This window comes from Dasypus novemcinctus, chromosome 9 (assembly GCF_030445035.2).
Source record: "Dasypus novemcinctus isolate mDasNov1 chromosome 9, mDasNov1.1.hap2, whole genome shotgun sequence".
NCBI lineage: Eukaryota > Metazoa > Chordata > Mammalia > Cingulata > Dasypodidae > Dasypus > Dasypus novemcinctus.
Window position 1 is genome coordinate 131980817 of NC_080681.1, and position 13637 is coordinate 131994453.

Consider the following 13637-nt stretch of genomic DNA (forward strand, 5'->3'; position numbering starts at 1 on the left):
CTGCAGGCTCCTCTGCTGGTCTCCTGCGCAAACTAGAGCCCTCATCATCTTACTGGGGAAAAATAAGGTGCTTTCGATTTTGCCAGGAGCCATCTTCCCGTCCTGGGACACAGCTGAGGGTGGGCAGCGAGGGACCCAGTGCGCAGCCCACCCCCTGCCAGCCGTGCTCTGAGCTCCTGGGGCTGGAGCCTGCACATGGCGAGGCCCAGCCCCATCTCCCCAGGCCCTCACTTGGGCCCAGACGTGAGATGCTTTGCCCACGTCCCGAATCATCCATCTGTCCCCCTCCAGCTCCCCCCCCCCCCCAGCACCACTGCCTGGGCTGCCTGACCCCAAGGCCTCAGGTCTCCTGAGAGCTCTGGGGTCTTCTGGCCTCCTTGGGCCCAACACACTGGTCCCCCCAGGCCAGGCTCCCACCTCTGCTCCTCCCCCATAGCGAGGCCTCCTGGAGGGTGGGGTGAGGGGCTGCCCTCTGTGCCCCAGGCCCGCCCCAATGCCCCCAGTGAACGGGGCTCCCAAGCCCGCCCAGGAAGCCCCACCATCAGTCCCGAAGCTTAATTCCTTTTTCTTATTCCCTTAATCTGTCATTTTTATCAGGCCGGGAAGTGCGAGCAGCAGGCCAGAGCAGCCAATCAATCTCCACATTACAGCTGACAGAATGGTGCTAATAACTTATTGATCCCGGCCCACCCTGCCTCCACAGGCCCCACGGGCAGCCCAGCCCCAGGCCTGAGTGCTGCCCTGAAGCCTGAGACGGGGTCCCCACTGCCCTGGAAAGGCAGCTGGGGGTTTTGGGGACACCTGGCAGCGCTGGGGATGGGGACAAGACCAGCAGAGGGCCCCCGAGACTCCGGTTGAGCAGGGCAGGAGCGGGGCTGCACGCCGGTTCTCACGGGGTCATCAGGGGCTGCAGGGGGCTTGTAGCCCCTCCAACGCCTGCACCCCAGCCTGACCTGCACACGCCCCTTAGGGTCAGGCCCGTGGAGAAGGGGCCATCCCTGAGCAAGGATGTCTCCCATTTCCCAGTCAGGGAGACTCTTCATGGCCGAAGGGGGTCCCCAGGGCACCGTGGCCTGGCGAGATGCCGCTGAGGAGCAGAAGGGTTAGCCCCAGGCTGCAGGAAGGTGGGGAGGGTCCGCCATGGGGTCTGCAGCTCCCAGGGCAGGGACAAGACCCCAACATGGACACCCATGGGAACCCGCACACGGCACACGCTGAACATGGGACACCGACCGCGGCAGGCACGGACCCCGCCCAGGACAGGGAGAGGGTGAGGTCTCCCAGTCCACACGGTGCGATGCCAGCCGGGCGTGGGTGGTGTGGGACCCGACCCTGTGCACCCAGCTGGGAGCAGGTGGGGCCTTGCCCACTTGGGGTGCAGCCATGCACACTTGGGTTGCGAACTTGCACACTCAGGGCATGGCTCCCCACGCTCAGGATTTGGCCCTTGCACAGGACTCGAGCTGCAGGCGCGTGCACCAGCCTGTTTGCATGAAGAGACCTTGGCGTGCCGGGGTGGGGGGGTCAGAATATCTCAGTCATTACGGGGCTCCCGTGGCTCCACCGATCAATGGGGCAATTAGATGTTATCAGCTGCCTGTTTGGCCGTCCTCTGCCCTGCTTCAGAGCAGCCCCACGCCCAGGCCTCCCGAGGCGAAGGTGCCAGAGGCCAGAGTCAGTGGGGTGCTTGGGGGTCCCGGGACAGCAGCCCACCCTTCCCTGACTCCCTGAGAACCATAGTGGCAGCCACAGAGACCCTGCCTGGGGACCTCAGGATGGCAAGGGGCCCCCGGACCCTCCCACCCACTCCACCCTGCAGCCACAGCCCAGTGGTGCCCCCTGCCCTGCAGCAGCCCCTCTGGGCCAACCCTCCCCACCTGCTCCCCTGGGGAGGGGCAGGGTCCCCAGCGCTGCCCCTTCCCCTGAGCTCCTCAGGCCAGGCACCTGCTGCTCTTTATCCTTCCTCAGTGGTCCCAGGAGCTCTGCCCTTGCAGAAGCCAGTGATGGGCCCCCTCCCCTCCAAGTACGTGCATACGGGCGGTCCACTGCACGTGTCTGGTGCTCTTTTGTCTCTGGATATCCTGCCTGTGTCCTTTCTATGGACGGGGGACAGTGGCCTTGGCCGTTCCCAGCCCCTCTGTGCCGTGGTGGAGCCTCCGCCTCTGGCCTGCCTGGCCAGGATTAACACAATTACCATCACGTGGAGCCCTGGGGGGACAGCCAGCCTGCCACCTCCGCCTCCTTGGCTGGCTTCCCTGGCCGCTGGCCAAGGCTGCAGGGGGTGGCGAGTCCCGCTGAGCAGAGGCTCTGGAGGCACGGGGGCTGTCCTCAGCCGGGAGGCCATGGGTCCCCGCCCCAGTGCCCCAGGCACCTCACCTGCGGCCCCCAGGCCGATGTCCACGCCACCTCTCTGGAATTCGCAGCGGCTCTGGTGCTCGGGCATAACGAGGTGGCGGCTACGGTGCACACTGGATATGAGCGTGGCGAGGTCGCTGTCCTGGCTGCAGGGAGGAGCGACAGGGAGGTGGGCTGAGGGAAAAACCCTCAGTGCGAGCGGCGGTCCTGTCCTGCCCAGGACCGCCCAGGACCACCCGTCTCTCCTGGGCACAGGACCTCGCCCTCACCCCACCGCTGCTCCCAAAGAGGGTCTGCCTCCTGCCCCTGCCTCGGGGGGCGGCTGGCAATGCCAGGCAGGTGCAGGTGCTCGCTCCTGCGGGGCCTGCTCCCCAGAGGATGTGAAGCACCACACACGCATGGCACGCGCCAGATGCCCCGTTGGGGACTCGCAGCACCCCGAAACATAGCCCCTAACTTCTGCAAATACGGAAAAAGGCTCAGACCAAACTCCTGCAGCCGACGCGACTTGTGCACACACCCCTGCACGCACGCCAGCACCCACAGCGCACTGAGGTGTGCACACCAGGGCCGCCCAACACCCTAACCCTCCCTGGGGTCCCGCGCCAAGAGCTGCCGCTCCCCAGGCACGAGTGGAGTTAGGTCTTCAGTCCCCCAGCTCTTGTTCTTCCTGCTAAGTCACTGCACCTCTGCACGCACGGCCCCGCGAGAAGGGCGTGTGCGGCCGCGGGGACCTGAGCCGGCACGGCCCCCACTCCATTTCTTGGTTGGAGGGAAGGGTCCCTGCCGCCTCGCAGACACAGCCTGGGAGGGACGGGATGTCAGGCTGAAGGCAGGTGAGGGGCAGGGAGTCATCGCCCCACGTGCGCCCACCGGCTCCCACCCCCCAGCACCCACCCAGCACCCACCCCCAGCCCACCTGGAACGGAGTGGCCTCCCAGGCTGGGGTTTCTGCAGAAAGCACCTCCCTGGAGTGACCTGGGAACCCCGGCCCCAAACCTCATTAAATAGCCCCCAGCCCTCCCACCCACCGCTGGGACAGGCTGGAGCGGGGCTAATCCTGGGCTGGCCCCTAATCCGGTCATTTTCAGCACCCGAGCAGGCCCCAGGGCCTTCTGGGAGACCCGGCGCGGTCCCCCCACCCCAGGAGGAAAGAAGCAACCCCCGACACGTAAACAGGAGGAGGAGGGCAGGTGGGTGGGGTAAGTACGTTATGGGATTAATTGGCAGCAATTCTCATCTCCTTTATCATCCTCGTCAACGCAGAATGTCAGCGAGAACTGCTGGCCTCAGCACCGAGGAGGGGGCTGCAGGCTGTGGCTGCTGCCAGAATTCCAACCACGTGGGGGTCTGCCTCTGGCCCGCCTGGGACTCAGCTCTCCCCAGGAGCCCCCACCCAGCCCTACACAGGCACTTGGGACGCAGACACTGCTGAAGGGAGATGAGGGACCGCCGCAGCCCAAGCCCCGTCCTGGGCCAGCAAAGGCCGTGGCCACTGGCGGGGCATCCGGAAGCAGGACCCGTGAAGCCGTCCCAGTAGGAAGCAGATGGACACACCACCCCCAGGCCCTGCTTCTCTGCCTTGGCTTTCACTCCACAAGCCCCAAGCCAGTCCAGCCGGCTCCAGGAAGCCTCTCCCGGCTGCGTGAACCATGCAGGAATTACATGAAGAAGCACAGGAACGTCACACTGCAGACAGCACCTGCGCTGGAAAAGCCCACTGCCCACCCACACCATGCGAGGGATGGAGCCTGTGAGGGTCTCGGGGACCCTGGGACGGTGCTAACTCGGCTCACCCAGCAGGTGATGGGTGGGTGAGGGGGTTGCTGGGGAGGGAACCCAGGGGAAGGCAACATGAGACGGGACCCTCCAGAGCCACGGAGGACGGCAAGGGGGTAGAAGAGACCCCAGCCCTCCCTGGCGGCCCTTCCCCACTCCCCTGGCCACTCAGGGCAGGGCCACGCCCCACCTGCAGACAGTGGTGCTGTGAGCGTGCGCTACCGGGGGGCGCCCGGGCAGAGCCTGCAGATGGGCTGAGCTGTGCCAGTTGCTCCAAGCAGACCCAGGCCCACGGCAGAGACAGACAGAGGGACAGAGACTGAGAGTGGGGACAGACAGATGATGGAGATGGATGGACAAAAGGATGGAAACATAGATAATGGAGGAAGACTGACAAACACGGAGACAGAAAAAAAGAAAACAGACAGATAGATGGAGACGGATGAACAAAAACAGATGGAGACTGGTGGTGGGCAGGAGACGAGACAGAAAGACAGGCGGACAGAGCCTGGAGGGACTGTGGGTGCCAAGGCGGCTGGCTCTGCGCCCCCCAGCACCACCACCCTGCCAGATGCTGGGGGCCACGTCAGCAGGTGGGCTGGGGGCGCAGAGCTGCCCAAGAAGTCCTGGAGCCTGGCTCTTCCCTGGCATTGCCATTTCCTCTTCAGCACAGTCCAGAAAATCCTTCTACCCCTTCCAGTTCTGTGCAGGAGGAGCCACGCAGTCAGGCCAGTCACTTGCCAGGGCACCCCAGGCCACCAGACGTCAGCACCGGACCCCTCCCCAACCCAAGCCCTGGGGCGGGAGGAGGCAGTCCTTGATTTCCCTACTGGCCTCGCTGAGGAATTTATCCCGTAATGCCCCAAGTAAAAGGCTCATAAAATGTCATCAATGTCCATGACGGTTCATAAAAATGATCAGTTGAGCTGACAACTCCAAAATGAGGTGGAAATAAGTTTAAAGATGTTTTTATTGTAATTCAGCTCCAGATCCTGCCGTTGTCAGAGGCGTAAATAACAACACATCTGGCCCAGAGCCGGGCTGGGGGTGGGGCGGACAAAGGCCGCGACCCGGCACCCCCACTCTGGCCCCAACTGCCCTGCTGTGACGGGGCCCTCTCTAGTGCGTTTCCCCCAGAAGCCACAGGGTCAGACTTGACCCCATTAGCCAGAAACCGCAGCTCCTGGGCTCTCTGCCCAGGCTCTCTCCAGCTGGCCACCCAAGGACCCCAGCACCCCTTTCCATCAAGTCCCCTCACTTATCTCCCTACCAATCTCAGATCCATTCCTCTCCCCACCCAGCTCCTGGAATCCACGTGGCCAGAGCAGATGAGCCTCCAGGATGACCTTGTCACAACACACACCTGGCCCATCACCCCGTTTAAGAACTATGGGGGCTCCCCGATGCCTGGAGGACAAAGCCCACAGGCTCAGCGCCGAAGGCCCTTCAACGTCCCAATGGGGCAAATCTCCTCCTCCTTCCCTGAAGCCCCTTCCTGCTCATCGTCTACATTTCTGCACATGTCCCCTTTCCCCCTTTGGCCTCCTAGTGAACTCCTATGCATTCTTCAACACCCTGTCCACTCTCACCGTGCTCACCTTCTGGGTGTCCCTGGCAGTTCTTTGTAGGCATAGGAAGGGGAGGTGGTGGTCTTATCTTTGGGCAGATGTGCTCAAAAGACCAGTACCATGTGGAGGTGGAAGGACTCTGGCTCCAGGCTGGGCTGCCCAGACCCCACTGTGCTGCTGTTCAGGTCCCTCAATCTCCCTCCCAAGGCGGGGGAGGAAAAGCACAGGTGCGTGGCCAACAGTGGCCTCACTGATCGAGGTGAATGGCAGACAGACACACATGGACAAGAGACAAGGGAAAAGAAGGAGCGGGCGGGGAGGGCGGCTCCGGAAGCTGGGGGCAGGTGCAGAGGAGGCCCCCGCGGAGGCGGGCAGGAGGCCTGGCTGGCCCGGGCTCCTACCTGCAGGACGTCTCCCGGAAAGAGATGTTCACGTCCCAGTGCGTGTGGACTCTGCAGGGAGAGAAGTCGCAGGTCAGGCCCCCAGCCCCTCCTCTGGACAGTGGGCTGGGTGCGCATGTGTTCTTGGCTGCCCCGGAGGGTGAGAATCGGGCTGGCCCAGACTGTGCCCAGCACCCTGTTGACCCTGCAACCCTGGGGCAGTGGACGAGGGGCGGCTGCCTGGGGCCTGGGGCCATCTGGTCCCAGCAGGACAGGCCCATGGGCAGGAAGCTCAGCTCCTCGGCCGAATGAGCGACAGGGCAGAGCACAGTGAAATGCTGTTCTTGCTCCTTGCTGCAGTGGAGCTCAGAGGACTCCACTGTGCTGGACGGGGGTGGGCGTGCTGCAGGCTCCTCTGCACATTATTCATTCAGCTGAAACCAAATTCCTAATCGCTGGCAGCTGCTCTGGACCAGGCTGGGATCAGGTCGGGGAAATCAGCCTGCAGCTGCCAGACCTCAGATGCTCTGGGTGTCGGCTTTGGGGTTCCCAGCTGCCCCCAAACTCTGCCTCTTGCAAGTGACTGCCTAGTGAGGGAGGAGAGGAAGCCAGGGGGAGGTCAGCTAGGCCCCCTGAACCTAACCCTATAGCAGTCTCCCTGCGAAGTCCCCCGGCTTGAGGGGGAGGGAGCGAGGAAGCCAGCATGGACCCGGGGTGCAGAGCAGAGTGAGCCGTGGCCAGAAAGTGGGGGCTTGGGGGTCCTGGAGACTTATTTTAGGAGAGAAATTGGAATATGTTAAAAGGTTAATTAGGAAGGGGAAGGGGCTAAAAACGCAGGATATGTGTAACAGGTTTTCAGAATTGCATGCTGGCCAGACAGCTGGGTGGACAGACAGGTAGACAAATGGACAGGTGTTTTGACAGAAGAATGGACGGATGGTTAAGTGCCTGGATGGACGGAGGGTCAAATGGATGGATGGATGAGGTGCCTCTGCCAGGAGGGGGCGAGTGGGAGCTTGAGAAGGGTGGTCTCCAGCCTGCAAGGGGAGCCAGGAGGGCTCTGCCACCAAAAGAGCCTGCGTGAGTGCTCAGGGGCTGAGTCCCTGGAAGGGCCCCCAGCCCCCGTTCCCTGCCTAGCCCAGCTGGGAGTGGACCCCATTGCTCCTTACTCTGACCTCCCGCCTATGCCTGGGACGAGCCCCCCACCTCCTTCTCCACACCCGGCAGCCCTGGGCGCCCTAGTGGAAGCCACTGGGCTGTGAGCTGGGCTGGGCCACTGGGACACGCCTGGCTCTGGTGGCAGGGGTGGGAGCCAGTCTCTGGCAGGTCTGGGGTGACCATCAGTGACAGGGAGGACGTGAGGGCTGGAGTGAAAATGACACACTATGCGCAGACGGATGCACCTGCTCACGTGGGCTCTGGCACGGGCACCGGCACATGGCCCTATGGTGTCCAGCGGCTCCACGGGCCCTCAGTGCAGGGAGGCAGGGGTGAGGTGGAGTCCAAGGAGCAGGCTGGCCTCCCTGATGAGAACCCCAGCAGGGACAGCCACTCAGGACAGAAGGACGCCAGGCCGTATGCCCTCCCAGGAGACAGGCCTAGCCCACGGGGCAGGGCACCTGAGGCCACACCTGCACGGCTTCCTCACCAGGTGAGCTCCGCACGCATGCTCTGCAGCAAGGACACCCCTCCAAAGATGCAGGGTCCTCGGCCTGCCCTTTGCCCGCACGCCTGGCCACGGCCCTCTCACGAGGGCTCTCCTGCTTCCCCCAGAGCCTTCTGCCTGGAGAAGAGAGTCCCCTTTCTGGTGCTTCCGGCCAACCTTGGACACTTCCCAGGAGGATGGGCCACACTGCGTCCTGCCAACTGGCCCCAGTGCGGCCCACAGGCCTTCTGTCCCCAGACAGCAGTGACCGCTGTCTGCTTGGCCCAGGCCATGGGTGCCTGCCAGGCCCTGCCTTCTGGAGCTGGGAGACCCGTCCTCGAGCCTGCCCCCGCCACAGCCCTGTTCACACCGTCACGGGTGTCCTGCCCGTGGTCAGCCTGGCAGAGGTACCTTCTCTTCACGACCCGGGCAGGACGGCCGTCGTCCTTCTTCATGACTGCCTGCTGCCAGCAAGGCGGGCCGCCCCCGTCGCTGTCGCCATCGCTGGCCAAGAAGCGGGGAGCCAGCTCCTTCTTCAGGACCTGCGTGGGGGGCAGGGCGATGGTCCTCTTGTCCGCCAGCCGCCCCCGGTTCTGGGGGGTGGGAGGGAGAGGAGGGTCAAAGAAGGTCCCAGAGCCGGCAGGACCCACAGCTGGCCAGAGAGGGTTCTGGGCAGAGCAGAGGAGGGGGCAGAGGCTGGCGTAGGGATGCCCCCAGGCCACTTTCCCGCCCCACCCACTCAGGAAGGGGCCGAGGCACCAGCCCCACTGAGGCTGGCCCTGACTGCACATGCCAAAGTGAGGGTTGTAGGCCCAGGCAGGCTGCTCCAGGCCTCGTCCAGATGGGAGCTCGGCCGAGTGTGACCACTGACCTGTGGCCGGGCGCTGGTTTGTAAGCTCCAGGGACCCCCAGCTTTGGGATACGTGTCTGTCAGTCACCCCCAGCCCCTTCCTGGGCTCCCTGGTGACTCCTCAGACCTGTGTGTCCAGCTTGGGGCAGACAAAGTCCCCACAGTCGGTCACCTGCACGCATCTCTCTGCCTAGCAATCCACTCCCTGACTCTAGGTCTGAACCCCCAAACTGGAGACAACACTGATGAGCAAAACCCTTTTTTTATTGGCAGAGCCCAGTGTGGGGGCGGCTGGAGCCCAGTGGGCCAAAGCTGCTGACATTTTGCAAACCACAGGGCTGCTGTTCACAGGCCCCCAGTGAGGAGGCTGTACCCAGGGACCCTCCCTCCCCAGCCCTCCTCAGCCCTCCCCAGTCCCAAACCTGGCCCCATAGGCCTGGTGGGCTTCCCTGTGGGTCAAGAAACTCAGCGTTTTCCGCGGGCTTGTTTCTCCCCACAAAATAAGCCACATGCACGGTGTGTGTGTAGCATACGTGTGCATCGCTGTGGTGCATGACTTGGGAGAATGCGAGGCAGGGGCTCAACCCAGGGGCTCAGAGCTCAGGTGACCACGGCCTGGGACCACACACGGACACACGCCCAGAGATCCGTGGGCACCGCGTGCACGTGTAAGACTGTGTGGAATCCAAACCACGTCAGTGCTCAAAAGGCAAGGTCGCAACCGCCTGCTCCCACCATGAGCACTTCCGGGCCCTTCCAGCATCCGTAGGCCTTGCCACCCCCAGGGAAGAGAAGGAAAAGTCATCGATTATGTGCCGGTGGGCGGGAGACTTTTTCTTATTTAATAACAGGCTGCTGGCTCAAGGAGGCAGCTAGGGGCCTTGGGGTTATCTAATTCCCTCTCATCTTTTCAATCACCAGGGCTTCCTCGCACGCCCTTCCCTGTTGCCTGGACAACGGGTCCATGAGCTTGTGGAAGGAAGGTCCATGGGGGTCCCGTCCCTTCCTCAGCTCCACCTGGGACCCGAAGGGCAGCTGCTGCAGCCTCTGCTGCCTCCTTCTGGGTTTCTGTGCAGACCCAGAATCTCCACCACTCCGGGTGCATGCCACACCCCCAGCTGCACCCCACTCCCCAGCTCCAGCAGGGGACCCCAGCAGGGCCCAGGAGCCACAGCCTCTTGCCAACAAGGTCCCAGAGCAGCAGTCCTTCCGCAGTGGGGAACAGTAGTCTGCCCCCACCGAACAGGGTGTGGGAGCTACGGTTCTCCCCAAGCAGGGTGGGTCCAGGAGCCACAGTCCTCCCTGCAGCAGACCTGGGATCTCCCGGGCCAGCAGGGTCTGGGACTTACTGTGCTCAGGCCTGTCCTCACTTAGCCACTGGAACCTGACCCAGGACCTCTGTTTCTGTCTCCACAAGGCACACTCAGTGGTTCAGGCCTAGCAGTATTGGGGAAGGGGGCGGGCCTGAGGACAGGCCTGGGAGACGAGGGGCGGCCCTGCAGCCCCTCCTAAGGCCCTTCCAGCTTGGCCAGAGTGAGGCGTGGGACAACTCGCCATCTCTGTGTGCATCCAACTGCCTGGGAAGTTCCTGCGCGGCTCTGCCCCTCTCCTGCCTGCTGCGGCAAAGCACCAAGACCCAATCTCAGGGGAGGGTCTGCAGCTTCTTTGTGCACTTGTGCTCTGGGCAGCTCCTGTGTGGGCCCCAGCATGCGAGATGGTGTGTGATGGGCAAACACAAGGCACAGCCAAGCCCCTTCCCCGTGTGGGTGGAGTGTGTGGTGAAGGGGTGTCTGTGAACACGGGTGTAATTGGGACCTCCCAGCCCACCCAGGATGCCCCTCCCCAGGGCTCCTTTCTAGCCAGGGCCTTCACAGATGCTCCCTCAGGGGCTCCAAACTGGTTCTCCTCAAGTCGCAGTTTCCTTTTCAAATCAAGCTTCCCTGAGTCCAGCCCAAAGGCCGGACAAGGATGCTGCCGGGAACACTTTCAGCTCTTGTGGAGGGGGCAACATCTGGCGGAGCCAGTAGCACCCCAATCTTTCCTGCTCCCCCTGGCTGAGGGCCACAGCACTGAGCCCACTCCTGGCCAGGCTCTGGGTCCTTAGAAGTGCAGGCCCCTGCCAGGCAGGACTCCAGCTCCCAGAGTCCAGGGGTGGCATGCACCACGCACAGACGAGCCTGTGGCTGCCGCCACTGCCCACCCCAGAACGGGCAGTCCCCACCAGGGGTCGGCACCACCACAGTCAGGGCCACCCCCATAGAACTGTGGGAGGCAGCCCCCAGGCTCAAGTCAGGAGACACTATGCAGGGAGAAAACCACTGAGTCCCGCGCTTTCCCCAGGCCTTCTGGAGAAGCAGCTCTGGGGCCACCCAGGGGAAGTCTCCAGGGCAGGCTGGACATGGTCCCACATTCAAACGGGGGTGGGGTGGGGGGTTGGGCCCGGGGCGCCCCAGTATCTGGCACCCCTTCCCAGGTGCAAAGGCTGGCAAGAGCAGAGCACACAGACAGATCCGCTGTCATTTCCCCTTGGGTTGAGGTCTGGACACAAGGACAGGAGGAAGAGACCCCAAAGCCACAGCCCCACCGTGCCCCCACGTCTTACCACCGGGGAGGAGATCCGACAGCCCGGGCAGTCGCAGATCGGAGGGTGCACCTGCAGGATGCCCTTGGACATCAGCGTCTTCAGACTTTTCCCTGCGCGGAAGCAGAGGCCGATGAGGGCTGGGTGCGTCCAGGCCGCGCGGAGGCGGGCAGCCGTCCGGGCGCGGGCAGCGGCAGGGCCTGCCCCGCCCCAGCCCACAGAGCCTCCACTCCACCCGCCTCCTCCAACTTCCGAGCCCGCCTCCCGCCTCACTCTCCGGGACTCCGCGGGAATCTGCGGCGCTCAGAAACCCCGCTGGGGGTGTGTAGCGCCCCTTCCTGTGAAAGGCGCGGCCTCCTCCCAGGCCCCCCGACCCCTCCTCCCGCGCTCCGCCTGCTCCACGCGGGAGCCGCCGGAGCCGGGAAGAGCAAGGCCGGGTCCGCGCGCAGAGAGTGGCGCGGTCGGCACCCGGGACTGCACCCGCCCCGCAGCGGGAAGGGGTCAGCCACCGCGGAGCCTGGAAGCCCCAAGTCGAGCGCCACCCCGTCCCTAACTTTCTAATTCCCCCTCCGCGCCAGACGCCCACCGCGCCTCCCCCGCGTCCCGGCTCAGGCGCCCCCGCGTCGCGCCCTTGGAGCGGGGTGTCGCCGGCGTCCAAACAGGCTGCGCTCCGCCCTGCCGCTGCCACTCGGGCTCCGCGCGCGCGTCCCGCCGCGCGCCCCCGCCCCGCCGCGCGCCCCCTCCTGCCCGCCCCTTCTCCTCCCCTCTGCTCGCGCGCCCCCGCACCCCAGCAGCACGTGCGCCCCTCTTTTCCCACCCGAACCCGAGGCTCGGCACCCGCGGAGGAAGACGGTCTGCCCACCCGGTGTCCTGCCAGCTCGCTCGAGTTCCCGGAAACTTCCCTGGGCCTTAAGGCCGAGGAATCCCGCAAAGGCCTTCCGAGCAGAAGGCGCGGTCCACCTGTCGGTTTCCTGGAGCCCCCCAGAGCCCCTCGACCCCAGCTGGGATGGGGAGAGGCGGAGTGCGCTCTGCCGGCGTCCGCTCTGCCGGCGTCCAGCCGAGCGACCCGCGGGGAAGGGGACAGCGATCTGCGGCCGCGCCTGGCCAGCAGCGCCTCCTCTGGCCCGAGACGGCTCTCAGGTGGCAGAGAGCGAAGGTGGCCCGGCTCGCGGGTCCCCAGGGGCTGGAGGGGAGGGACGGCGGCGGCCCGGGCCCCTGCCGCGGCCGCACCTTTGTGGCGGATACTGCGCTTCCAGTCCTTGGCCGTTTCGCGGCCGCTGACGAACTGGAACTCGTTGGGCGTGAGCCACTCGCCGCGGTGGCGGATGGACGGGCCCTTGCTGCCCTGGCAGAGTTTGCGCACGTAGAGCAGAGCGCGGTTGGCGCCGCACTCCACCTCGATGCACGGCTCGCCGTTGTCCAGCAACGGCTGGAAATCCGGGGCCACGGCCGCGGCGGCCGAGAAGCGCTCGAGCGCCAGCGGGTCCTGGGGCAGGTGGAGGTGCGGGCCGGCCTCGTGCAGGCTCAGGTAGGCGCGCGGAGCGCGAAGCGGCGGCGCCAGCAGCGCCTCGTAGCCGGCAGCCGCGGAGGGCAGCGAGGCGGCCGGGGCCAGGGCGGCGGCGGCGGGCAGCGGCGCCAGGTAGCCGGGCAGCGGCGGCAGCGGCAGCGCGGCCAGGGGCGGGTGGAAGGTGGCCAGGGCCAGGGCCAGGTCCTCGCGGCCCGGGAGCTCCTTCTTGACGGCCGGCATGGCAAGCCGGTGGCCCCTCAGCCCGGCTCTCCGCCGCCGGAGCAACTTGTTTCGGCCCTGGCTGGAGTTGGGCCGCTGGGCGGGGAGGGCCCGGGAAGGAGCCTGGCCTCGTGCCGCCGTGCCCGCTACTGCGCCCCGGCGCCGGGAGCCGCCGCCGCCGCCGCGCCGCCCGCCGGGCAGCCGCGCCCGCCCGCTGCCCGTCCCGCTGGCGGGGGCTCTGCGACTAGAGACATGGTGCCGCCCGGAGCTGCTATCGATCCCGGATCGACCCGCCGAGCGCCGCAGCTCCGGGGCCCTGGGACTCCGCGGGGCGCCGGGAGTTCCGCGCCCCGGCCACCTGCGCCCGCGGCCCCGCGCCCCGCTTGCTGGTCCGCCCGCGGGGCCGAGTCGGGCAGCGAGGAGTCGTGGTGTCGCGGGGCCCCGCGCCCCGCCCCGCGGGGGTGTCCCAGACCCCCGCCCTGCCGCCTCCGGGGCCGCGCGCCCCGTGCGCGCGTCCGCCTGGCGGGGACTTGGGAGACTCCCGCCGCCGCTGCCGCCGCGGCCGCCACAACGTGGCCCATTTAAACGGCCCCGGCGCGGCGGGCGGGCGCGGGCTCCAGCGGGGGGTGCGTGACGGCCGACTGGGCCCACACGGGCGGGGGCGGGGCGGGGGGACCTGGCTGCGCCCCAGCCCAGTTCCGAGGGGGCGCGGGCAGGAGGGAGACCCTGGGGGGCGGATGCCAGTGAGAACGG

At 65.8% G+C, this 13637-nt stretch overlaps 1 protein-coding gene across 1 annotated transcript in view; it reads right to left on the reverse strand.

Annotated features, from left to right (window-relative positions):
• Nucleotides 1-13372, reverse strand: part of SAMD11 (sterile alpha motif domain containing 11) — an 18988-nt gene extending 5616 nt beyond the window's left edge. Inside the window, 5 exon segments of the mRNA XM_058304703.2 lie at nucleotides 2377-2501; nucleotides 6104-6154; nucleotides 8139-8320; nucleotides 11180-11271; nucleotides 12389-13372. Of these exon segments, the coding sequence (XP_058160686.1) occupies nucleotides 2377-2501; nucleotides 6104-6154; nucleotides 8139-8320; nucleotides 11180-11271; nucleotides 12389-12905 (967 nt within the window). The 5' untranslated portion in view covers nucleotides 12906-13372.
• Nucleotides 13373-13637: the final 265 nt, after the last annotated feature.